The sequence below is a fragment of the Osmia bicornis genome, chromosome 10 (genome assembly GCF_907164935.1).
Source record: "Osmia bicornis bicornis chromosome 10, iOsmBic2.1, whole genome shotgun sequence".
Classification (NCBI taxonomy): Eukaryota; Metazoa; Arthropoda; class Insecta; order Hymenoptera; family Megachilidae; genus Osmia; species Osmia bicornis.
In genome coordinates, this window is record NC_060225.1 from 6,838,187 (window position 1) to 6,865,560 (window position 27,374).

Here is a 27,374-nt window from a genome sequence, read left to right on the forward strand (position 1 = left end):
GGTCGTGGATTTCGGGTGTGCAAAAATCAGCGATGAAAAACGGACGAAATCTTTAGAGGGAGATTAAGATCCTGGTTCGAGATCGAGGACTTTTATTGAGAATTTATGATTGATTTGTTTTCAATCTGGTACGTGGAAATAGGGTTGTTCTTCAACCCTTCGAGCTGGTGTGCTCTAAAAATTCTTAGATTTCTTTTTATTTTAAAGGGTGAACATTTTAGATTATGTAATAAAATCTGTGTCGTCAAAATGATTGAGTTTTGAATATTTGATTAGTTAGATTATTGTATCAGAGGGCACTGATTAGTTTATTATGAATTATAGAGAAATTGATATAATAACTCGTCAATTATCTCAATCAGCCCACAGTAATCGAGTGAATGATATTAATAAATCAATCGATTAATGGTGTAGATTGTAAAATTATTCGAGTAATATCAGAAATTGGTTCACCAATCGGCTACCGATTTGGTAAATAATTCAGTCCGTTCGGTGGTTGGAAATGCATTAAATTCGTCGTTAATGTGCAACAACGGGACGGTGCACCGATAATACACCTGTAATTTTCGCGATTATTCATAAATATTAACACCATCCTGATAATTTCATTCTGTGTATGTTCACGATGAATACATTTCGAAACTTCATTGTAATCAATTTTCGAATCTGTGTATTATCGATACTGGAAAAAATCGATTCTGTGTAATAAAGTCGATGATGACAGATGCACGATCAATTTTTTAACATGTTTACAGGTTGAATGCAAACATGTAGAACTACCTATTCAACCGGAAAGTGTTTGAATAATTGATGATCGAGGTAAAGAACCTGTACGTCATACCTTTTCATTTAATTATAAATTTTGATAGAAAATAATTTTTAAATATTTAATTAATCTTTTTTATTTCATTATGGATATGAAAATTTATTATTCGTAATATTCTATTTGAGATATTTTAATAAACATTATGGGGTGTTTCATAGTAGGAAGATGATAATAATCAACGTTTTAATCTTCTTTAGTAACAGGTATTCTCTGGTAATGTTCCTTCGTCCGGTCGTGCATCTTCTCGAAACGTATTATTACGCTGCTTAGCAGTGCGATGTAATAAAGTACCATTGTAATCAGAAGAAACATCGTCTGATTAAACAATTACGTAGTCATTCGTAAAATATTCAAAGGAATACGTTGTAATCTTGAAAACAAAAGCAGAGCTGGATATTAAAGTCCTAAGAAAGAGAGATTTCTCCATTTTTCTCTTGCTTTGTAAAAATTCGCTAATTAATTTAATACTCTGATTGCATAAATAAGGCAGCTGGTGTATAAATTAATTTAAAAATTCTGACAAATATCCGCAATACTTGTTCTGTTTCACCCTTATCAAAATTGGAAATAAATTAGAAATATAGAACCTTAATAATTTTTGTAATTTAAATTAAAAGAAGCTTCGATTGTTCTATTGTTGAAAAGAAAATTCCGTTTCTGTCTGAATGTTCCAGCGTTACGCTAACGCTTCTATAAAACCGGAAGTGTTGCAAGGCTTCGTGTGTATAAACAGCGTTTGCGAGCAAGCTCTAAGTTTAGATGCAGCACTCTTTGTGATGCAAGAGCAGAGCTTACGAAAGCAGCGATCATTGCTTGTTTTGTAAGGGACGTAAAAACCTCGTGACGCGAGTCAGAAACCTCCCCCATCGTGTTTTCTTGCCGATGGACTCTACGGAAGTCACCGACTGTGGAACGATTTACAACGTGGCCGGTTGTAAAAAGAAATGAAAATAAAAAGGAAAAAAAAAAAATAAGAAAAGAGATTGATCGTGAGTCGAAGCAGAAGCTGCCCAACGATCCGACGATCTTTCCATCGAACAACGGCCTTATTTCTCTCGTCACTCGGCTGCTTCCATTAATCTCCGTCATTCGTCTCCGACGGACACGGCAGAAGTGATAATGAACAGGTTATCGAGGATGAAATCCCTTCGATCCCACTACCCTTCTCTATTCTTCTCCTCGGTGACGATCGGAAGTTGCTAATGGTTTGTTAATGGCTGGTCAGCTTCGTGATTGCTAAAAACGACGGTGGCCGGGAACGATCGAAAGATTTATTGCATGTGAACGTTTAAATCGCAGCTACTTTACTTTAATGGAGCTTTTCGATATCCTAGATACCTACAAGTCCAGCCTCGGGATTATATTCCATAATAGGGGTTGGCAAACTTTTTCGTAATTTGTCCAGATATTAGATACTTTGGGACTTTGGAAATTTTTTAGGTAGTTACAAAATAAAATAATATGGAATTCCTTTTTTTTAAATAATATTCTATTTATTGAAATAAAATAAAAACCAATAATCTACAAATTAATTTATTTTTAAATAGAATAGTATTTTTTTCGTTATTAAATTATAAAAATTGATAGATTATTAAGCGAAACCTTTGATTATTTAAGTTAAAAATTTATTGAAAGGGAATTTATTAATATATCTCATTGAGTTTGAAATATCTCTTAATATATTTTTTTTCTTTAACATTTCAAGAGTGTAAAAATTATTCCAGCTCATGAGCCATAATTTGCCAACCCCTGTATTTTTTTGAAACTTTGGAATTCGAATACCTTGTCTCCTCATCAGATAATCTAATGATATCATCTATTATGTACAACAATAATTTGTATTATCCTGGCCATTCTCAGCATGAACAAACAAGTACAAGTAACCGAGCCGTATTCAAAGGGAAAGAAACAAGAAGAGAGGAGAAATAAGGGAAGCAACGTGAATAATGATGCAAGTTTCAAACAAATATTAATTATCATTGAAGCACCGACGACCATGCTCGGTCACGTAACCGGATCCGGTAAGTACCGGGAATAATGTGATTCTGTCAAAACAGGACGCCATCAATTATATTTCTTACGTCGAACAGCGGTCTAGTTTTCACCCTGTATGCACCGTGACTCTATCTGGACTATCGTAATGCTGTCATTTGAGAGCAAACGAAAATCGATGATGATGAGTATATACAACCCTCTATACGTACACAGATTCACTGAATTTTGATGAACTTCAATAATTGAATAATTAACTTCAACCGTGTGCTGTTATTAACATATTATATTAATAACTGGTGATCCCAGAGGCATCAAATTCATTTTCTAATTTATGCATTAAGTTTATTTATTAATTTTCAACCCTTACTCATCGGATAAAAGTTTTGGAAAAAATATATGAAATACAGCTAATGAATACCTACTATTTGCACTTTAGTGTGTTCAAATATTTTAAATAATTTCCGAGAAAAAAATAGTAAAATTTAGGGTTGTTACTCCCGTATCTCCCTTATCAGGGGGTAGGTTGTTCTTTAGGCAAAAAGTATTATATGGTATAAATATCAACCAAATTTGTTGACAAGGCCGATTCACTATACTAGACCCTTTGATAAAAATTCTTTTGAAATATTTTTTAATTGCTAAATTAAAGTTATTTAATTAGTTCTTAAATTGCCAGGAATACATTTTTGCATTGATCTATAAAACAATCTTGAACAATAATTTTATATAATGATTTCTTATACATTGTATAGTACCTACTTCTTTCTTATCATAAATTATTTTCTTCAGTATACCTTAAGTGGACATTCTATAATGTCACTTCACTGTCTTTTTTCATTGAACAGCTGCTACTATAGTTTAAAGGATCTGGGACAACGATATACCGCTAAAGTGCTCTACAACGAAAATTGATTCATAATTATAATAGCCTGCCCTCATATTTTACTCGTAGTTCATTTCATTGGAATAATACTATTACCGAACAGTATTATCGAGCAAAGAGCTCTATCTAAAATTCTAATCATTATCTGGGTTTAGTTCAATAAATCTAAATATTTATCAACTATCGTAAGATTCAAAGACCTCTCCCTTCCTATTAAAAAATTTGTCTTATATTTTCTTTTACTACAACAGAATAATTCAAATAAATTTGGAAAATTTGCAGTCTTCAAAATTTATTAATTAAAAGTAGGTACTCAAATGAAAAAAAATGTCACACATTAACAGAACAATGTAGAAAATAGTAGTGAAACAGATCCTTTAATTAAAATTAAATTCTAAATCATACGTTGGGTTAAAGATTCGTCTCCTCCATGCGAGAGTTAATTAACTTTTTCGCCATTAAAGGCGGCTATAGTCGTCCAATACAAAGAGCGTTTTCGTTTCTAATTAGCCAGCATACAATGAAAATTTCAGAATAACGATTACATATAAAAGTCCTTTTACAAAAAGCACCATGTATATAAAATTCGACGAGTTAAATTAGATTCAGTCAAATAATTTAATATTTAAATTAATATGTTCACATTATTTGACAACTAATAAAGATTTCAATACAACACGTGTTAAATTTTTTGTCGAGTAAATCGTTAATCAATCCCTACAACCAATTACTTTGATAAGAATTTGAAATTAGAAGGAATTACCTTGTAACAGTTCGAAGGCGATAAGAATTTTGCTGGGGATGGAAGTTGCGGATCGTTAATCAATTTTCACATTTACGTGGCGAGAAAGGGAAAAGTCGTTAAGCGTCGTTGTCGCCATCAATAGTGCTTAAGTATTCCGGGCATATTTGCAAAGCTGAAACACAGTGACTTGGTTATTCCGCCAAGCCAACCTCTTATTGGTGTTGCGTGAGTTAATCGATGAGCTTTTGCACACTGACTGAGATATAAATGTTCAACGTCAAAATTAATTAATTATCACTTTCTACAAACTACTTTGCGACACATAAGCAGTTTGCTAAGCTTAGAGCAACGTACCAACAGTTATAAATTACTTTCTCAGCACGAAAGGTTCCTTTATAATTTCGGTCATCAGAATAAAATTAAATTAAACATATGAGTATTTAGTTTTCCAATAAACTAACTCAAATTTAATTTTAATTGTATAAGCTATAAAGGATTTTTTTTTTAGACATTTGTATTTCAGATGGCGGACAATGGAGAGAACTAAAATTATAATTCAATTTTGTACTATGCTTTCCTATGTTTCCTTTTAAAAACTTTATGTTTTTAATGAAAGTATCACAGAACTTTGTTTTTCAATGTTTTTTAAATTTATATTAGAGCATGGTTTAAAAACAGCACCCATGTTGCTATCTAGCGGCGAATGGTAGAACTAAGAGAGCCGCAAAATATATATTTTTATAAAATAAATAAATTTCGAATCACTTTGACAACAAAATCTTATAGAATCAGTATTAAACATAACTAACTACTTTGTTCTAAGAACAATAAGTTGTTGTTAAGTGTGAATAGAAAAGAAGTCTATAAATTATCTAATCTTCAAAACATTATAATGAATCTACAGATTTTTGTTAAGCTCCTAGTACCTATGTATAAATAAATTATTTTTTTAAAAAAGCACTTTTTCGTTTTTGTTAATTTTACCGCCTACCGTTAGATATCGCCACCAGAACCTTTTTAAATTGTCCACTAATACAAATTTAAAAGATATATTTTAAAAAAAGGCTTTCATAATATTCTCAGTTCATTATTAAATTAATTACCATAAGATATGAGTCTCTCACGTGTTACTGTATTCAATCAAAATGTTGAAAAAAAAAGAAAACAATTAAATTTATTTTCTCAATTCAACCAAAAATTTATTTCTCATCTTGCAAATGTGAACTTTACGTTATTTAATTTGTTAGCAATTTGGAGTCGCAAACATTCGAATACTTTGATGATCAACTATAATTCCTCGCTCTAAGGAAGTTTCCTTCCTAATATAATGTCTTTCTTGGATGGATCCTGAGACAGTCGGTGATTTCACGGTTGCGAAGCTGTGTCTGCAGAAACACACGCAGAACACGTGCGTAATGGAATTCAGCAGGATAGGAGTACGCCGTTATTACATACCAAGTCTCCTAACGGAAACAATTTCGACAGACAATTTCTATTCGAGATTAGCGTAGGCAAGTGTCCTTGTGTTATGCGAGTCAGTCGAATCTGCTGATATCAGCATGAATGAACGCAGACAACGTAAACATATAGAAACTATGATAAATTAACAATCAGGAGAAAATAAAAAAAATTACATCTCTTTCCTAGTAATTAGAAAAGAAATTGAATTGCTATAGTAAAATTTGAAAATTTTATTTTAATCTTTACTAACTAATTAGAATTTTATGTAAAACTAATTAAACCTAATGGAATCAAAGTAATGGAGATACTCTATTTACAGTAGAATTTTGAACTGATAAAACAAATTTTAAATTCAACAAAAATTATCTATCAAAGAAATTAACATTATCCAATAATAGTGATTATTTTAATGAAATATTATTCTGTCAAGAATGACTTACTATTATACAAATATAATTACTTACACTGGAACTATTTCTGCATTGTTTGCATTCAACTTGTTTGAACAGTATAATGGGAAGTTAGTTTTCATTAGCACATACGAAGATTCATTATGGACATATGGTACGTAAATTAACTCAAAATCTCATACACCAGAATCCTATCTCGAATTATAATCCAAAGAGACTGTATCTTGAATTTTTCTTGTATAAAATATTTGAACCATTGATCAAATAACAACAGTGACTGATATAATTAACAACACGTGCTCTCTGAGATTAGGAAAATTTACTTATCGTACTAGAGAGGCCAGAAGCACTGTAGTTAATTGAAGACCATCACTACAACCGAATCTGGATCAATAGATAAACGATATTCAATTAGACAAAGGAGATAAACGTTAACAAGCTTCTGATTTTATCTTTGATATCTTTGTGTTCTACATACCCTACTGTCCATGATTTAATTAAATAGAAAGCGAATAAATATTGCCTGGTTGAACAAAGGAACCTCTGCATTTAGAATGTTTCCCTTCCTTTGCAAAGATGTACATTGATTTTATTGGGAATAAAGAATTACACAATCAGAGCGATGGTGCGGATAGAACCTAATAAAACTCACGAAATAGCGGTTCGAAGAGAGCTTGCAATGACAAAGGGGGAAAAGCTCTACTTTCTCTCGTAATTTCCATACATCAATAAAGAAAATATCGTGAGCCACGATCGATGGATATTTTTGGAGGAACGCTTTGATAGCTCAAATATTTTTGGTATTTGCAATATTTTGATGAAAAATATATTTATTACAAAATAATTATCATATGGATATTATATATTCACGCCTTAAGTGAATATATAATTATTAGTCCTTTAATGGTCTAAGAAAAATGTTTATTGATTGACTAATTAATTACTATGGCTAGTCTTATTAAAGCATTAACACTTTGACTGTCACAGTTGAAATTCTAATTATTAAGAACAAAAATAGTCAATTTATAAATTTAACTATACAATTTGTTATTATAATCCAAAATTTATCTTCTCTTTTTATTTATCTATTGTATGATACAGATAATTTGAGTTGTCGGTCACCAGTGTCTCTTGTAACAGTCAAAGTCTCGAGTAAACCTGTTCCTCTCATTTCACGTTCGATCTGAGTTTGTTAATCAAGAGCTAGCTGTTTCGAAATAGCTTATAATTGCGTCTGTAATAGTATTCAGTAGTACAATGTGGGAACTTTGTCGATCATGGGGTCGCATTAAACGTAGAATGCAGGTAATGTTACGGTAATTAGTTCAACGGCTCTTAGAATCCGAAAGGGAATAGTAACAGTAATAAATAATTGAGAATATGACCTGCTGGTTTTAGAAGTTTGTTCGTTCCAACATTTTAATATTAATTAGTAACAATTATGACATTTACTCGAAGCAAATTGTTATTAAACACGAACTCTAGGAATTTATCGAATTTAATTGTATAAAGGTAACGTTTGAAGGTGAAATATTCTTCACTGAGCTAATTATAATTATATAAATTTGCGAATTAAAACTGGAAATAAAAATACAACATTTTTACACGTTCCAACGTTTAAAAGTATCTTTGAAATTAATTGTTTTAGTCTATTTACAAGTAGAATGTAATTTTATGTTGATACATTGAATTTATATTTTTTTGAATATATTAAGATTATTTAATTAATTTTATTCATATTAAGGATCAGTTATAAAATGATTCCCGATACCAACACAGAGTGCAGCAGTGCACAGCTACAGTTAAATCCTGTACAAGTCGATAAATATTTTCAATTTTGAAACTAATATTCAAGAAACTACAATCAAAATCGAAATTAGCAACACAAATTTTTAAATTGAACAGGAAGATTCTTTTTCAATTTTATGGAAAATTCTACATTTGAAAAATTTTGTAATAATAGACCAATCTATAGGGACAACTAGAACAAATTCTAAAAAAAGCAATTTACCAATTCAATTAAAATTCCACCCTGAAAACTCCGCAACAGCCACCCCCAAGTTGTCCAGAAACTCTCGATAAAGTAGATCAACAGATCCACCTAGAAACGAAGCAGACTGCGCATCTGTGAAAGGCATAGTTCGTGAGCAACCCTGCCCAGACCATCCCCTAAAACGGTGTTCCTCGTGTCGCACCCTAATAATCAAGTTCGAGCATCACCCATTGCTTCGACCGAACACGAACATCTCGTAAACGATTAGAAGAAAGATTGAACGAATAAGGGACATACTTTGTGGATAATAAATAAGGTCGAGTGAAAGGGTTGTTAATTAATAAGACGATCATGGAACAGGGTGTGTATCGATGGATCGGGCGGCAAGAAAGGAAATGCATTTACTGGCGAGCGTCTGCGTGCTCATATTGATCTGTGGCGGTGGCTGTGCAGTGTCTACGGGTGGGACACCTGAAGAAACCTGTCAAAAATGCATCTTTGTTTGCGACTCACGCGTTACATCCTAATCTCCACGGTATTTTGCATCGGTAAGATACTAACGCGACATTCTAAAAGGACAGTGAATACATTCGCGATATTCTATGGACCTTTTCAGGTCTCTGTTCCGAGGATGAGGAGAGGTTGGTGCGAGATCTGTTCAGAGGGTACAATAAACTCATCAGACCTGTGCAGAATATGACGGAGAAGGTGCACGTGAATTTTGGACTCGCTTTTGTCCAGCTAATCAACGTGGTGAGATACCTGATTCATCTTTGTTTTAGGAAACAATTTGCTCAAATTAGGGTGTGGAGGGAAACTTATACAACTTGTTCAGAGCTTTCTGAATGAACAGTAAAAGATTTGATGCTGATTCATTAAATTTTGAAACAAAAAAAAACCATTGGCATCATTTGGAAATAGATTTCTAAATAATATAAGTTATATATTTCAGAATGAAAAGAATCAGATTATGAAGTCGAACGTGTGGCTGAGATTCACCTGGACGGATTATCAATTGCAATGGGACGAAGCAGACTATGGAGGAATAGGAGTCCTTAGGTTACCACCGGATAAAGTATGGAAACCGGATATAGTACTGTTTAACAAGTACGTATAGCTGTACTTATGTCTCCTAAGCGAGATAATAATTTACTACTAATAATCAAATGATAATATAATGATCGTACTTACCAGCGCTGACGGCAATTACGAGGTACGGTACAAGAGCAACGTCCTGATCTATCCAAATGGCGAAGTGCTTTGGGTGCCTCCAGCAATCTACCAGAGTTCCTGTACCATCGACGTGACGTACTTCCCCTTCGACCAACAGACCTGCATCATGAAGTTCGGATCGTGGACATTCAACGGGGACCAAGTATCTCTGGCTCTGTACAACAACAAGAATTTCGTCGACCTGTCAGATTATTGGAAAAGTGGCACCTGGGACATCATCAACGTCCCAGCATACTTGAACATCTACAAAGGTGAATTCCCAACGGAAACTGACATCACCTTCTACATCATCATCAGACGCAAGACACTGTTCTACACGGTGAATCTGATCCTTCCCACGGTTCTAATCTCGTTCCTCTGCGTGCTGGTCTTTTATCTTCCCGCGGAGGCTGGCGAGAAAGTGACCCTTGGTATCAGCATTCTTCTGTCGCTGGTTGTCTTCCTGTTGCTCGTCAGCAAGATTTTACCACCCACCTCTCTGGTACTTCCGTTGATCGCTAAGTATCTCCTGTTCACCTTCATCATGAACACTGTCAGCATCCTGGTGACCGTGATCATCATCAACTGGAACTTCCGTGGCCCTAGAACACACAGAATGCCACAATTGATTAGAAAGATATTCCTCAAGTGTCTGCCGACTATACTGCTGATGAGAAGACCGAAGAAGACCCGTCTCAGGTGGATGATGGAAATTCCAAACGCCACATTGCCGACTTCCACATATTCTGGCAGCCCCACAGAGCTACCTAAACATCTGCCAACATCGTTGACCAAGCCGAAGATGGAGATGATGGAATTGTCCGATCTTCATCATCCGAATTGTAACATCAGTAGAAAGGTTCATCATACCACCAGTGGGTCAAGTGCAGCTGGTGGTGAAGGTTTGACTGACAGAAGGGGATCTGAGAGCTCGGACTCTGTGCTACTTAGCCCTGAGGCTAGCAAGGCTACCGAGGCTGTTGAATTCATTGCTGAACATTTGAGAAACGAGGATTTGTACATACAGGTGAGAATTTGTTAATTTTTTCTATTTGGAGTGGGGAGTTAGGAAATTAACATATCAAGTATCATGGTAGTCATAGGTGACTGATGTTTCAAGTTTAATGTAATTTGATGATGAATTGATTTAGAAGAAAAAGCTTAAACTTGAAAATTAATTAGTGCAGTTCATTAAGTATATATTATGATTGTAATTATTCCAAATATGACTTTCATTTTCTAATTCAAATTTTTCACTTGTTATCTTATAGAATTAATATGGAATTTTTTGAAATGATGATTAAGAAACTTTTTAATCAGCAATTATTGTTCACAGACCAGCCATATGATTATAATTATTATTTCATTTTGAACGTGGCAGATACTGAATAATTAATTTTGATAATTGCTCACGATTGACACCTCGTATACGAATGATACATTTGATTATAATTTGTTATTTTAATGATATTATTAATGTTTCAGACAAGAGAGGATTGGAAATACGTAGCGATGGTAATCGATCGACTGCAGCTTTACATTTTCTTCATCGTGACAACTGCGGGTACCATCGGGATCCTGATGGACGCGCCTCATATTTTCGAGTACGTGGACCAGGATCGTATAATAGAGATCTATCGTGGCAAATAATTCCATTACAATCTAGCAAATTACAAATGACGTGCCATCGTCGCCATAATTTACGTTCGATTTAATTCTATCATTTTTATAACAATCAAACGCTTAACGCAACATCAATTTAAAAACATTGAATTTCGTAAACGTTACTTCACATTAAGAATTATTCATTTGTGGACAATCGTTTATTCAAAAAGTTCCAGAAAACATTTAAATAAGTCTTCTATGATAACTTAATATTATTCATTCGTTTCTTCCAATTAAACATATCCTTTCATTTTTTTTTTTATCAAACAGAGAAGAGTCATGAATTAATATCATGAAAGTCAAAAAAACGCTCAGAATTCCATCGATATTTTATAAAAATCAATCTTTCTATCGAAGAAAGATTATCAACGATAAGAAAAATAGACAAATCGTGTTCACGAATTTGCCAAGGAACGAAGTTCAATGCGTCAGAGCGTATTAATTAGACTAATTAAATTGAACGTTAGAACATTATTGATTTATTAAATTCCAATTTCTATTATATATTAATTACGAGTGAAATTATATCACGTAATGTTCAGTAATTTTTGAGAAAAAAAAAAGTTGTCGACGAAAAGCGACAGGCATGGGTTCCCAGATATTTTAATTATTGTTAGAATTAATCATTGATTGTCTTCCTTGGAAATCTTCATCACGAGCATGCTGAAGTGAGTGCGGATTAAAGTCAACGTTAAAAATGATTTAACGTTTCATTGATATTGGTCATTCTTAGATTGAGCAATCGTTTAATCGGGATTAAGGATAAACATAGAGCGTTAGACATCAAATGATTTTGATATCAATACCGTTGCCGTTCTATTATAATCTGGCAGGACTCGTGTATGATAACTTATCGCGATGCAACATCGAAGGGTCGTGATTGGATTTTTCTACTCCATCTCGATCATCTATCCTCGGTTGGTTTGGGAAAAATTAGAACAATTTAATTCTAATTAATTTAACCATATTTAACGCTTTCCGACTCGATTGTCTTCTAAGCACAAACCTAATTAAATTCAATTACAGCTAAAAATTCTATCCTTTAATTTAATATTATTTATAAAATATCCAAACTAACATCTAGAAATCAATTAAAGAAAAACTTTCAAACGTTTTTCATTTGCAAATTGAAAAATTGAATAAAATATTTCTGGTCATCTAATTTTTCCCAAATTTTTCGGTTCCTCAAACTTGAAGAGGAATTTCAAACAGAATCGTGAAACCTGCTAACGACACTGCAGAAGCGCACATTAGAAGCACAACGTCACGGCCCTGCGTACTTAATCGTTATACATTATATAGGAAAAAAAAAGATAAGGAACTGTGTATCGTGCGTCTTACACACACACACACATACACGAACATACACACATATACACACACACAAAGTAAATATGATATTCACGCAACATGTATATTGTACAGATGATTGTTGAAACGGTCATGTTTTCTCTAATAGAAAGTTTGCTCCATTTGCGAAGAGTATTTAATGGTTGTCGAAAAAAAAATAATAATAATAATAATAACGAACGTTGATTTTTCTCATGAGTATTGCCTACAGTTGTGCCTCGCGATATCAGCCCGATTGTTACATGTGATGTTAATGTATGTTATAACACGTATACGAGCCACGATTTTATTTCGCGAAACTGCAAAAGCGCAGCAAACACTCAAAAGTCACGCTCAACATCGATTTTCTTTTCTGAAATTGATATCTCATTTTATATCGATACATTGCATTGCACTAGAAGAGATACTTTAATCATTTGCGATTATGTTGATTAGACAATTAATTAGCAATTTGTGTAAAAATTTTAAAGACTATGAATGGTAACTTTGCTTTTGAAATCATTCATAAATACCAAATATCCTTTGAATTACAATTACAAATTAATTTAATTAAACTTATAAAAAATAGCTATTTAATTATTATAATTAAAAATAATTTTAATTACTTAATTAAAAATAATTTGAATCAGTAGAATACACTTGTGATACAAAATCGCAAATGGTTAAAATAATAATTGCATGTCATTTTGATAATTTTATATACTTAACGATGAAGATGTAAAAACCTGAACTTCAAACACTCTGAATCTCTACCACAGCTAATGTACGAAACGTGTTTGACGGAAAGGTTCAGGTGAAACACAAAGGACGAACTATATAAAAAGTGAACTAATGAAGAAACGAAAAATTCATCGTTAAACGCGATTTATTGTCCTCCATGCTTGTATGGAAAGTTGATGTGCATGAGTATCGCTCGTGGGTTCGAATTAAGACAGAGTGACACGTGTCTTCCTTGAACGAGATACAATAACTAGAATTTAGTCCCCGAGAATGATGTAATTAGATGATGCTTATTAATTTCTATACATTTTACTTCCATATATTTTATAGCGTTGTTCACTCGTGAATGTGAGATGGGAATGCCTGTGTATGAGAATCATAATGAGACGATTTTAAAATGCCATTTTATGCGCCACGTGCAATTGAGGATGTCAGTTCGATAATTATCATTTTTTCTTTTAATTAACACGTTGACTACCATAAGTGGGTGACACTTGAATTTCCATAGGTAATACATCGCCTATATTATTAAAATCCTTTGACTCATCAAATTAGAGATAATCATATTAGATAATTGAAAATAAAATAGATAAAAATATTAATTAATACAATTTTCATTAGCTTCAGAGTGGCAGTGAACGTGTTAAAGAACGTTTGCTCAAATTCTCCATATTGCAGGGTATTTTGAAAAAAAAAAAAAAAATGAATCAAAATTTCTTGATACAATGAAAAATTTTTAACAACTGGCATCTTCGATTAACCCTAGAATATTAACGCAAGCAATTTTCACGTCCTTTACCTTTTTTATCCTTTTTCGAGAAGTATTAAACGTCTGATTCGACGATAATCGTTTAAGTTTTAACAATGTAACAAATATTATATATAGATATATATATACATTTATAATTATTATAAATGATAGTAATAATAAATGCGACTGTTAAAAAACACGTGAATATGAAATATTCTAGGGTTAATGTCACTTTTACAGTATATTATAGTATATAACAATTAGAAAGTCAACGACAACATTGTCATATATTATTTATTAAATTCTTTATCAATTACGAAGGTTTCGTTATTATTTTATTTGATTGAGATTCTCTCATTGATTCTCACGTACAGATATCGAAAGCTTGTTTCTATTTTAGCTGTAAACGTAGTTAACAAATTCGAATCGAATAAGTTAGATCGTTTTATCAGCGTTACAACAATCAAACGAACGTGTTGAAAAATTGTCGCACAAACAAGCGTGAATAACGCCAGTCGATGGAAAGCTTTAATGAATCACTGATTTCTTCCACTTGAACAATTACAGAAACGTTACATCACTGAATTTCAACACTTAATCGCTTTTATTCAGAATTTCATCCTGACTTTATACTTTAAAGCAGAGTGGGCCATTATTTACGATAATTAATAATATTTCATTTGAATGATCTTCGAATAAAAAATTATTTATTATTCGTAAATATGCCTAGTTCTATTTTAAAATACCTCATAACTAATCTATTCTAATACTTTCTGTCGAACTAACATCTTTTAAAATTAATAATTGAAAAATAAATGATGTATTATCGAAAATTGCGAAACACTAATATTGCCAAATGATTAAAAATGATGAACAATCATTGTAGAAAAAATTTTTGGAAAAGATATTCAATGATGAACGTTCAAAAGAAGGGAAAATGAAGAAAATTGTTAAATTTCAAACGAAACTATGGTTGAATCTACTAGAGAAAAGGATGATCGTACTAGCGAATGTACATTAGCTAATGATTACGTAAATACGAAAGAAGGAAGAAAATATGAAATAAGAAATATTGTTGAGCCGAACATTTGTACTTTATTATGCATGAGAAATGCCGCGAATATGTTCATGCGATGAAAAAAAAAAATTGATTTCTCATTAATAGACGTAATGTTAAGATAGATTTATAGGTAGTTCTTTTTACAAGGAAATAAAGATTATTAAATGAATCCAGCTTTTATATGATCCCATATCTTTAAATAATAATAATAATAATAATAATAATTTTACTAAATATTAGACTGTTGCAAGTCCCACTATTTAAGTAATAAAACAAATATTTCTTTCTCAATAACAGCATGGAGAAAGAATAAAACGGAAGACGTTTATTTTCATCTCATTTATTTCAACAATTTCATAATAACGTAATAATGTTTAATAATATTACAATGCGGCGATTATGTGCTCACCAGTTAACAGGGATTTTTATATCGATCAACGTTTTTCTGCCTCGAAAAAGAGCCCAGCGTAGAAATATAACAAATTTATTATTATTATATTTAATATTATCATTATCATTCTTATTCTTACTTGTATTATTACATATTATTATTAGTGTATTTTTATTATTACCTTATTTAACGTTTCTTCAATATGAATTTACTATTTATCAGGCCAGGCTGTTGTCGAGGCATAATTTTTTTTTTTTTTTTTTTTAAAGTCAAGTGAGATCGAGGGTGAGTCAGTTCAATTGCATCGTCCCACCAGGGTCTAACGAAAAAGGGAGTGTATCTTTCTTTGATCTCTTCTTTTCTTTTTTTCATCAAATATTTTCTTTTCTCCCTCCATAGTCTTGCAAGGTAACACAAATTTTGTTTTTGTTTCTTGGTTTATCTTTACCTATCTCTCTTGCACACTTTTTTTTAAATCGTTCTCACTCTCCTCGTCTCACGTTCATTCTTTCTTTCTCTCTCTCTCTCTCTCCCTCTCACACATTCAGGCTCGAAATATCTCTTTAATCCATCGTGTTAAATAGACTCGCACGTGTGTAATTTAATTAGCTTCGCAAACGACTTCGACGACTGGTGTAACGGTGGACAATAAAGAGACGATCATTCGTTTTAAAATAGATCATTAGGGAAGAGAAGGAGCATAGGTAGAGAAGAAATAGATCGTGCGTTCGCACATCATCGATCACTTTGTCGCTAACAGAACACCGTCTTGAACCTCGTGTGTATTAAAATCACCTCGCCTGTACCGTTTAACCCTTTCCGTATTACATCTCTGTATCATTTAAACATCCCGGCACAGAGAATTATTTCGAAGAACAATCAAGTTATTTAGCTTCCTCGATTTCGTTTTTCATTTCTTTAGTTTAAAGAGCAAAATGATCTCGATTAAAGTTCGAGCCTAACTTTTTCTCTAGTTGACTACGTTGCTTTGAATCACCCCTATGATTACTGCTCGAAGTAATTAACTACGTCTCTATTGATTACAGGCTAGCTTTAATATTCAATTATTCGATTATTGATTCATTTAGTTTAGTTCTTTCTCGGTGTGTATTACGAATATGGCGTTTAGCATTCAATATTTTAAATATGTGTAGATTATATTTAATGGTACACCCTTAATAGTTCGTTTTTTTTTATATATATATATATATATGTATATATATATAGTGTTCTCCCTTTTTTTGAATTTAGATCTTACACCTCTTCCCTTTTCACCTTTCCTTTGTTGTTTATTCCCAAGCGCGTATATGCTTGTTCTTTATTATTTCTTTTAAGAAGATGATTCTTCTTAAAGGAAAACAGAGGGAGATTTCTCATGGTGAGAGAACACGAGAATTTTTCAAAGTCGATCTCTTTTGTTCGTCGAAACGAAGGGAACGAGAGTTGCCTACCGGAAATGATCGCGGAGTTGGTGAACCGTTTATTTTTCACGTATTATATCGTACTACAAACGTTTTCTCATTGTAAAAATTCATTTTAAATTCAGTTGGCTGTGACGCGTTTTTCTTCTTTTATTTAGTTTATTTTTAGCTAACTCTTTCTCCTTTCGGTGCGCTTTTGTTCGGAGTTTCACTTGATACTTTTTCTCGTTAGGTACAACGGAGTCTGGGTCACTCGAGACCCAAGCTTACAAAACTTATACGAGGATATTAACCTGAAGTTAAATGTGTCATTTTTAAACAAAAGGGTTTCTTATATTGCATGAATAATTTTCATTGGAACAGTGTAAAATTAAATTAAAATTGGGGCTCTCTCCAGGGTCCGCTGTTCAAGAGTTAAAAAGTTCCAGTGAAACTCTTGACAACTGTTAAGCACTATCACCGTTTTCGTCACTCAACAATGTTTACTAGCAAAAGTTTCAACATTATTCACCAATAAAAATTCAAATGAAATAGTTGAAAGAATCGTATAAATTCGATAATTTGCTTAAAAAATTATCGGAAGGATGCAAATGTTTAATACTTTAATGATAAAAATGAATTAAACTCCTCCTGAAATTAACAAAATCTTTTTTTATGGTTTTGTATAGAACTACCAACGAAAACGGGATCACTTCGTTTAAAATTATTTCATATGACAAATAATTAAAATAATTACTCATTCGTATTTTAAAAAGTATCCAGGACCTAAAAAGATATTCTGTCTATTAGTTTCATTTTTCAGAATTCTTTTTGGATTATTTCAATAATTAGGTTAAAATATTGATTAACATCCTTCCAATAATCCATAGCAGGACTCTCAATACAAAATGATACATAATTATAGCTAAATCTATTTGCATCGAGTCCATCAAACACCTTAATTATTTAGAACGAATCGCTTAAACACACACAGTCTCGATCTAATAATGTACAACAGGTGTCTGCCTCCGTCAGTCGCCAGTCTCTCTCTCTAATTAGCCCCACCTCTAATTAAGCGCGAGTTAATTACATGTTAAAGATAGCTACAAATTTGGCACTTGAACATTGCGTGTCTCCGCTAATCTTTAGTTTTATTCTAAATTCCGAATTCATCGCTGCCATGAACATTCACGACAGTGTTTGTATCACGAAACACCACCAATCATCTTCATGTTTCCTCATTTTCCAATTTTGATTCACACATATAATTAGTCATTAAAGAACGAATTAAAAAACGTTTCTGTGATATTCCAGATGGATTATAACCAATGAGGGTTGTGTCTAGGGGGGCTGATTGTTAGCGATGGAAAATTTAATATTTTTGTTAATTTTTCAACTAATTTGATTATTGTAAAACGGAGAATCACTTCGATGCGTATTAGAAGTCAGAAATTCTTGAAAAAATTAGAAACTTTGAAAAATTTAATAAATTTAATTGGAAGTCTTGAAAATTTTAGAAAATGCTTCTTTAAATCAAATTTCAGGACAACATTTGTCAAGATAAATATATCAATAATTAAAAAATTAAACACTTTTCAAAAAGAAAAGAATTTAATTTTTCTTAAGAAATTAAGCATTGATGTTATTTTATTATTTCTGAAAGATTAAGATCTTCAAGACCTCCAATACTTCTAATACTTTCAAAAACTTCTAATTTCAAATGATATACAAAGTGATTAACCCATCGCTAACGATTACGATTTTCTCCACGTTACATTTCTCCGGCTTCATTCAAACTTCTCGCATGCGTGTCTGTTATATAGAATGCACGTACATATATGCGTTATATGTATATATTTATATATTTATACATATACATAAGGTGCAGCCGAAATGTTTATTCGAAAGATCGAAAGCTTTTTAAAATCGAGGCTTCTAATTTACTTTCCTCTACAAAATCTCAAGTAATTTTAAGATATTTCGAAATTAAAAATATGACAAATATAATTATTACAATTGAAAATAAATATGCTTCTAGATAATTAATTTAAAAATTAAATTGAAAAATTGATGTTAAATGAAATTCCCTCCAGAGCTGAATAAGTAAGTGAAGCAAATCCCAAGTAGTTAAGTCAATCATAAGTCAGACGCAAGTAATAATTTAATGTACAGCTCTCAGAAATTGTATAATTCATTTAAAGTCTATCTAACTTAAATCAATAAGAAAAGTACAACAATAATCTGATTGCAAAATAACGACAATTTATATTTGCAAAAGAAAATATTATACAATAATAACTTTATTCAGAATTGACAGCAACTGGTAAAGAATCCTATTTCTATTATTAGAGTCTACTAAATGAAATATTATTATCACAGCTAAACAGAATACATCACTTAATCCATTATAACAAAGTACAAATAATTTTACAAGAAATTTAAATAAAATGTTATTTATTATTTTGAAATAGATTCTTCATCAATGAAAACAGACTATAATTCTCGATTTTCTTTCAGCTTCTTACGATTATTTTTATAATTCATTTCGACTGCCCTGATGTATACTTCTTTGCGTATAAAGAGCGGTCTAATAAAACGGGACAAAGGGTCGTCGATCTTTCGAGTGTCTCAATTCGGCAAAAATTGATTAACAATTAAAAAGCGTAATTACTCGTTTCTTTTTTCACGATGCTTAATACCTTTCCATCGTTCGAGCGAAAAGCATTCCCGAATCTCGACGTCTCGTCTTGAATTTCGATCGATCAAATCTAATTCTCCGCGATTCCTTTGTCGGAAGTACAAAAGATCACACACGAACGAGATTATTTAAGCTGATAGACGACGCACAATTTTGATTTTCCATCACAGCACATTTTATCTCACTTTAACCCTTTGCCTTATAAAAATTAATAAATTATATAATCTCATCAATCCTTATAAGCAAACCTTGAAGCAAATTTTATAAGATAATTTTTAAATTAAAAATAAATAAAATGATTTTTAATTTAAATACATGGACGAAAAAATCTCTTACAATAAAATATACTGAATTATAATTATAAATTTAAAAGAAATTCTAAGGCAACGGGTTTACAGAGCCCTCTAATAAATCCCTCTAATTATTATCAATCGAACGATCGATAAAACCCTGAACCCCGTAAAAAATCTCTCATCCAAAATCTCCTCCAACTTCCTTCAAACAACCATCACCAATCTATACACCTTTAGATATAGAAAAAAAGAGTTAAAAATTAAAAAAAAAAAGGAAGAAAAGAAACTCGTCTCCTTTTTTCTCTGTTACATATCTCCTCGAGTGTTTAGCTACGTTTGGCGACTAACTGCGGAAGACTTCGACGTGCTATACAAGTTAACAATAGACCTTAACGCGTTAAGAATTATGTCTGACTAGAGTCGTTTACCTCGGCTAAATAGATCGGTTTTGCTATCGTTACGATTACGATCGATTAGTGTTCACCTAAGAAAAATCGATAATTCTCGCGTAGAGGTAGTATCGTACATGTTCGAGAGAGAGAGAAGAAAGTATATCTTGTGTTTCGCGGATCAACGTCAACAACAACAACAACAAGAAACGTGTTCTTCGTCGTCAACGGTTGAAAAAGTTTTTCCGAGGGAGGATTGTCTTTGACACTCAAGCGACATGCCGCGTGCCTCGATGAGCAATCTTACGTTATTTCTACCGGTAAGTAACCTTAATAAGTACTTAAGAATGCTTCGATAAACGCGACCGGAGTAAAACACCACGAACCGAAGCTAAAAGTTTCGACGACTCGACCGAACTTCTTCGCTTCGTTCTAGATTTCTTTTTTTTTTTCTCCTCTCCTACATAGCTGAAAGCTGAGAACGATCGAAAGGGGCTATTTGTCGACGATCTTGCGTTCGACGTCTCGAGGACTGACCAAGTTATCGAACCATTGTTCGACAACCAACTTTTCCCCCGAACGATGAGTTCGGTCCTTTCCACCGCATCGATTGAGAAGAATGGTCTCGTAAATTCTCTTGAATCAACCCTTTAAAGATGACGAATACACTTACGGGGTGGACAGATATTTTTCGGTATTTTCAATGCAAACAAATGTTATAAATAAAGAGGGTAGAAGTTCAAGGGGGGTGACAAAAATTGATATTTATATTTATTTTTGAAGAATTTTGTAAACATACTTTTGTAAAATTCAAAAAATTAATTTTAATTTTCTATTTACCTATCTAATTACATATAGTATGAAGAATATTCTGCAAAATTTTCATAAGTAATTTCCAAAAATTAATGAAGTTATAAAAGCAAGTACTGTCCTTATTTAAAACCTTTAGAAATTAATTTTTCAGTCATAATTGCGATCATAAAACTTTACCAATATTCAAAAATAATCTACAATGTATCCCCTTTTTAACACAGTAAAACTGAAATCAATCCATGGAATATTTCTTCTTTAATAAATTTTTGAAAATGTGTTACTAATTATCAACAAATTAACCCCTTTCGGAATTGATCGTTTCACGATTGATTGTACGTTCTCGATAAATGTGTTTTTCATAAATGTGTTGTTTCCCTCTAAATAGCATCGTTCGAATTTATTTAAACCTGACACTCGAAAGATCGTACACCATATCGATGCCCGAGTACAATTTAAATCGCATCACCCTGTACATATGCGCTACTACAACTCCTAATTAGCGTTATCAACCTTTTACAATGTGCTTAATTAATTCGCAAAAAAATTGGAATCTGTAATAATTTCCTTTTCGTCTCGTCATTAATTGTTATTTGAAAACGATTCATCGCCTTAAATGGTAAGTTCTCTTTTAAACGTTGTAGAAAGGAAAAAATTCTCAACATTTCTCGTACAGGCGGATAATTAATAATTTAAATACATTATTACTATTATTATTCATTTATTATAATTATTATTGTTACCATTATTAGTATTATTAGTGCTAACGTTATTAATTAGTATTATCATTGTTTCTCTCATTCTTCGTGTCGTCATTTCTTTTTAATTAGATTAATAGTTTATAATGACAACCTCGCGTGTGACAAGCTGAGTTTAATGTATATAATATATATATATTTTTTTCTTTAATTAAAGGCGCAAGTTGCGTTTAATCCTCCCTAAAATATTCCTTTTCCTTTATCCTTTTTCATTCCCTTTGAAATATGTCATTTTCAGAAATTCGAGGGCATCACTCAAGGATCATGTTTCTCTCGATATACTCTTTTGATAGCTTTGTTTAAAAAAAAAAAAGGAGGAATAAGTATCGTTTGAATCAGAAGAAATATTTGATTGTTTCTAAGAGGAGTTACAGAGTATTCCTTTTTAAAGAAGATTCTTGAATTATTCTCAAACAGATTCTTTCTTCAAAGAGAATTCATAATAACCTCGAAGAAAAATTTTCTTTCCCTTCGCAAAGTATCATGGATCCTTTTTAAAGAAAACTTCCGACTAAGATATTCAGGATAAGATGGAAGAAATATATTGCTTTTTAATTTGATGTTCGAGGGTCTATCAATGTCTGCATAAGTTATCAGCAACCACCGGTGTAACTGAAGAAATATTTACCGTTCAAAATTCGTGTAATGAAAAACGTTATTTTCTTTTTTATTCGTTACATCATCCAACTCGATTATATATCCTCTCGTTTTACGTTTGCTGCGTGTATTGTTCGAAAGAAGTCTCGGTCTCTTTCATCGAGTTCAAGAAGGTGGAAACACTTGGGCACCCACGTACAATTAATATCACCCCTGCGCGTCGATGTTCCTCTGTGAATTGTATTACTAAAAGAACGGCTCGTCACAATCCGTCTGAATTTAAAGTTTATTTTTCGCTCGTCCTTCGGTTCGTTCGATCAACTGTTATCGTTGATACAAAGTGTCGCGAAATTCGTGGTACAAACGAGACAAAGGTGGTATTTCGTGAAAAATTTCGTTGAAATTGGCGAATAAGTTTCTTTTGCTATCTGAAAACTTCGTTTTCCAAATTTTATTTCTTCATTCATGAATACTCATATTTGAAATTTTCATTAATTATTTTATTACTAATTAATATTTTTTATTGTAGACAGTATATTGTGGAATTCTTTAATTACTAATTATCACTTTTCAACATAGAACACTGAGTTAATGATATTTGCTATTGAAAGGATATTGAAAATTAAAAAGAAATAAATACTGAAACCTGCCTTAAAACTTTCACCCATATTTTTCATCATTTTCATCTTCGTACCACGAATTTTTGTACACCCCGTAAAAATTGCAACCTTTCACCCTCTAACTGAAATATCAATCGTTGAAAAGATCTCCGAATCGAACAAAAAGACTCCCTTTTTCCGATCTTCCTCGTAATTACGAAGAAACATTTTGAACGACTCGATAATTTTCATTAATTTTATTTATTTATTTCGTTTAAATTCACTGTTCTTCTACCGTCTCGTCTAATTAATCACTAAGACCCTGAATCTCGTGAACAGCATAAATGCTTGAACGTTGAGCGTAATAATAATTGAAAGTATACTTGAACATTAATTACCATCACTAAGCGTCCGGCTTAACAATGTCTCTCGCAAACGCCGGATCTCGCTGGATAAAAACAATAATGAGCATCGAGAGAGTAACGAATTTCGTTCTCTCCCATTATATTAATATTTTATTTCTCTTCTCATCTCTATTTATTTATATTCATATTTCTTTTTTTTTTTTTGCTGAATTTTTTCTGGTATTTTCTTCAAGTGAGCAACTCGTTTCGAATTCCACCTTGACTTCGATATGTGGCAACAAGTAAATCTTTCACAGAACGAGTATATGATTTATTTTTAATTACTGAACGGCTTAACATTTTACCACCGTTGCGTTCGATCCTATTATTTGCAATAACAGATCGAATATTTGATTTTTCAACTAAGGAATTTCGCAACGTGGTGTACACATTTCCTCGATGTAAATTCTCTTCTAATTAGTAACAAGTAATATATCGATAGGCTCGATGTTATGTTTTCTCCGTTAACAATTAGCTTCTTTTATACTTGTTAATCTGCTTACATACAATTAAAATTGAAACAGTGTCGCTCCGCGTCGAGCGACTCGATACGAACGAGCCATTCGGTGGTCAATTTGATTAATTTATTAAGAATAACGTCAGATCGATAGATATTGCTTAAATAAATTTTCTCGATTAATTCTCTAGGAAGAATCGATCAGATTGATACGCTAAATTTATTGCTCGTAAAATGAACGATAATCGAAGATTTTGTGACCCTCCATTGACAGTGTTATTGCAATATTGTGTGATATTTTTTTTTTCAACACACATGAGCAACTCGTCACTTAAATTAATTTTAGCACTTTGCTAATTACGATGAGCAATTTATCATTTAACCCCATTCTAAATAAAGCAAAAAAAATTATTTCTAATTTTCAACATTCTAATAACTGGATTTTTAAACTATGCATTTTCAAATGGTAACGAAAAGAAAAAGGGTCAACGATTTAACCCTTTGACGATATCGAGTGAATGGCAGCGACAGGGTTAAATTTAAGTAACTATTTTGTGCATCGTTGCATAGTTATGAAATATTCATTTTTTAAATATTTTACATAATAAGAGTATTAACGGCATAATAGAATAAATATTTAACATATTTAATATGGAACTTTCTACGAGTACCCTATTATCTTTCTTTAATTATATCTGAAAATTTTCCGGTCTAATTTTTTCTCTATCTTCCGAATGAATTTTATTTAAATTTTTTCATAATTTTTTCGGTCAAATTGGCCGCTGAAAGGCTCGATTCGAACGCGTTTTAACAATAAACAGCCGCCATGCGACTCTTTCCACCAACTTGAACTACAGCAAACGTGATTGCGAAAAAAAAAAAGAAAAATAGAAATTTAATACGGAAAGATGTTCGTTTCGCAATAGAAATCGTTGTTTAATTAGGGATTTATAATTTGACAAATTTCCTAGGAAAATGGAAATATGTCGAAAGATCTTATTGCGAAATGAAAATCATCAAAACCCGTGGCGTTTGAACGCGTTCATTTACTTTTTATTTACTTAATTTTATTTGCAACTTTGATCGACACTAATTTTCATGCCGAACTTTCAATCGTTTAAATATCATTTCTTCGATTCTTGTGTACTTTTTTTTACTGTTTTTCTTTTTCTTCTTTTTATCTTTCCTATGTGATAACTGTAAGTCTACCAAAACCGTCCGGCACGAACCATTAAGAGCTTTAATTTAAATCCATTAGTTTAATTAATTAGCTGAATTATTCCATCAATCCAGGCGTTACTGATTATAGTTTATTATCCTCTACGTATTTTTTTGCTTTTTAAAATCGTTCCTGTAACATGGTTAACAACTTTATTTTCTTCAATTTATTTATTTATTTTTTTTGCTGCTTTTAATTAATTATTATTCTGTAACCATTATAATAGTATTTAAAAGATAACGTGATTGGTTGTCGCGTCGATGCCAATGGCCAAAACGTGCTATATTTTTTTATCTTTTTTTCATCCTCCATATGTTTATTATATTTTCAACAGAAAACCCGTCTGCGAGACTATCCGTTAACGAGATTTCGTGTTTTTAATTAAAATGACAAGCCCGCTTCTCAATCGTCGAGAATTCTTCTTTTCAGTTTCATAAAATATCATCGACAAAATTGTGTTTTTCTCCCTTCTTTTTGTGAGTTTCTGTTTTTCGTGTCGATCATAGCGAATAAAATAAAATTATTCTGCTAATATCTGGTTGCCTATATTGATTTATGCTTGCATTGAACGTAGACAAAGGTCAGAGTTAAATGTTCGAAATGGTAGAACTACCCGAAAATAGGTAATTAATTGCTAATTTGATTGTATAAGGTCAGTCGAGTTACGTTGGAACAACAGAGCATCTAAAATCATTATTTAAATAGTCGAAGTTTACTGAATACCGCATATGAAGTAAAGAATTAGATTTTAAAATAAATATAATTCTTGTGAAATTTAGGATTTTTGCAAGGTTGTATTTAAAAAATAATGCAAAATTAAAAATTTTAGTAATTTTAACATTCCATGGACACTAATTACAATTTCAAAATTAAATAAAATTGTGAAAAACCTCAATTCTATAAAAATTAAAAAGCTAATATTCAATTTCAATAAATACCAATAAAACTCTTGTACTATGTTATTCCAACGCAATCTATCAAAACGCAGTTTAAAGTCGAGCAAAACGTTCGAATTATTAAAACTAACGAAGTACCTAACGTTGTTAATAAAATCTGGGAACTCTTACAGTTCGCAAAGGAAATCTGATTTTCTGTGTAATTTGTCTAGACGTGTACTTATATACGTGCTCGAATCTTCGTCGCACAACCAGTTAAAATATTAAATTGAATATATCGTATTAAATACTGAGCACTCGTATATATTGACTAAAATGTTCGCCGCGTCTAAACTCGTGGCAGACGAAGATTCGAACCGACGAATATGTACGCTGCATTTTAACTGCAACTGCATTAAATTTGCATTCTGTTTGTGGTAACTCTGGAATTAAATAATAAGATGCATTTGACTGAAGATTAGAGAAAATTTGAAGCTGAATTGATTTAATGCTAATTAGATAATTATCAATATGGATTATTAAAAATATCAAAAATTAATTTCTTTGATATAATTAAATTTTTCATTTCTTGATTATTTAATGAAGTTAAATTTTTTATGTTAAACAAATTAATTACTCCAAATTTTTGCTTTACTTTTGCAAGAAAAATCATTATATGACTCAATAAGAAAATCTCCCACCCTAAATTTTCGCTTTACTTTTGCAAGAAAAATTATTGTACGACCCTCTACACCCTTACGATTTAATTTCCAGAGGCACAGAGTTTGACATAGCTCTATACTTGAAATTTTTCCACGGAAAAAGGATTTCCTTCGGCAGCAACAAAATCAATCGGAACATTTGCTCATCCGTTGACGGATAATCCGACGTGGGTATCGTTCCCCATGCAAACTTCAAATGGTTTGGCCATTCGGGTTGAATAGCGATGCGGTCGAAGAGCAAGAGATTGTTGTAAGGACCAGACTTCCGGTGTCCCGAAAAATTCCCATATTTCATTCGTATCAAAATCCAGCAGAAATTCGAAGAAGCTCCCGTCTGAAGCTTTACATCATCGAGGATCATCAAGATTCGTCTCGTTCGACGGCGACTCGGCTTAAAAAACTAAATATACACTAAGAGGCTCGAGTTGCCTGGAATCGCGCCACGAATCTCGGATCCTTACCCTGAAGAACACACAGCGAATGTAACGGAATTTCGGGGATGCCGAAGCCTGGATCCTCGGAAAAATTGTTTTCTGTGTCTGTGTGTCTACACGTGAGAGAGAGTGTGTACAGTGTGTGTACTTTAGTACAAGCGTGTGTACAGAGGGACAACAACAAACGATGTCCGCCGATAGAAGGGAAAAGAAATGCTTAGAAAATGAAGAAAGATGCTAATCAATTGTCATCGTGA

At 32.2% G+C, this 27,374-nt stretch overlaps 3 protein-coding genes across 7 annotated transcripts in view; 1 reads left to right on the plus strand and 2 right to left on the minus strand.

Annotated features, from left to right (window-relative positions):
* The window catches only part of LOC114871266 (furin-like protease 1), a 177,503-nt gene extending 167,927 nt beyond the window's left edge, over positions 1 to 9,576 (minus strand). Inside the window, exon 1 of the mRNA XM_029176947.2 lies at positions 9,505 to 9,576. The gene's annotated coding sequence lies outside the window, so the exon portion shown is untranslated. The remainder of the gene's footprint in view (positions 1 to 9,504) is intronic.
* On the plus strand, positions 8,400 to 15,207 carry LOC114871269 (acetylcholine receptor subunit beta-like 1). The gene is made up of 5 exons (XM_029176955.2): positions 8,400 to 8,861; positions 8,930 to 9,066; positions 9,266 to 9,420; positions 9,508 to 10,552; positions 11,011 to 15,207. Exons 1-5 carry the CDS (start codon positions 8,804 to 8,806, stop codon positions 11,173 to 11,175), a joined length of 1,560 nt encoding a protein of 519 aa, XP_029032788.1. The 5' UTR covers positions 8,400 to 8,803; the 3' UTR covers positions 11,176 to 15,207.
* Positions 10,043 to 27,374, minus strand: part of LOC114871267 (neuronal acetylcholine receptor subunit alpha-7-like) — a 149,203-nt gene continuing 131,871 nt past the window's right edge. For all 5 annotated transcript variants that reach the window (XR_006829844.1, XR_006829843.1, XR_006829842.1 and 2 more), the window contains one exon: positions 10,043 to 10,127. The gene's annotated coding sequence lies outside the window, so the exon portion shown is untranslated. The remainder of the gene's footprint in view (positions 10,128 to 27,374) is intronic.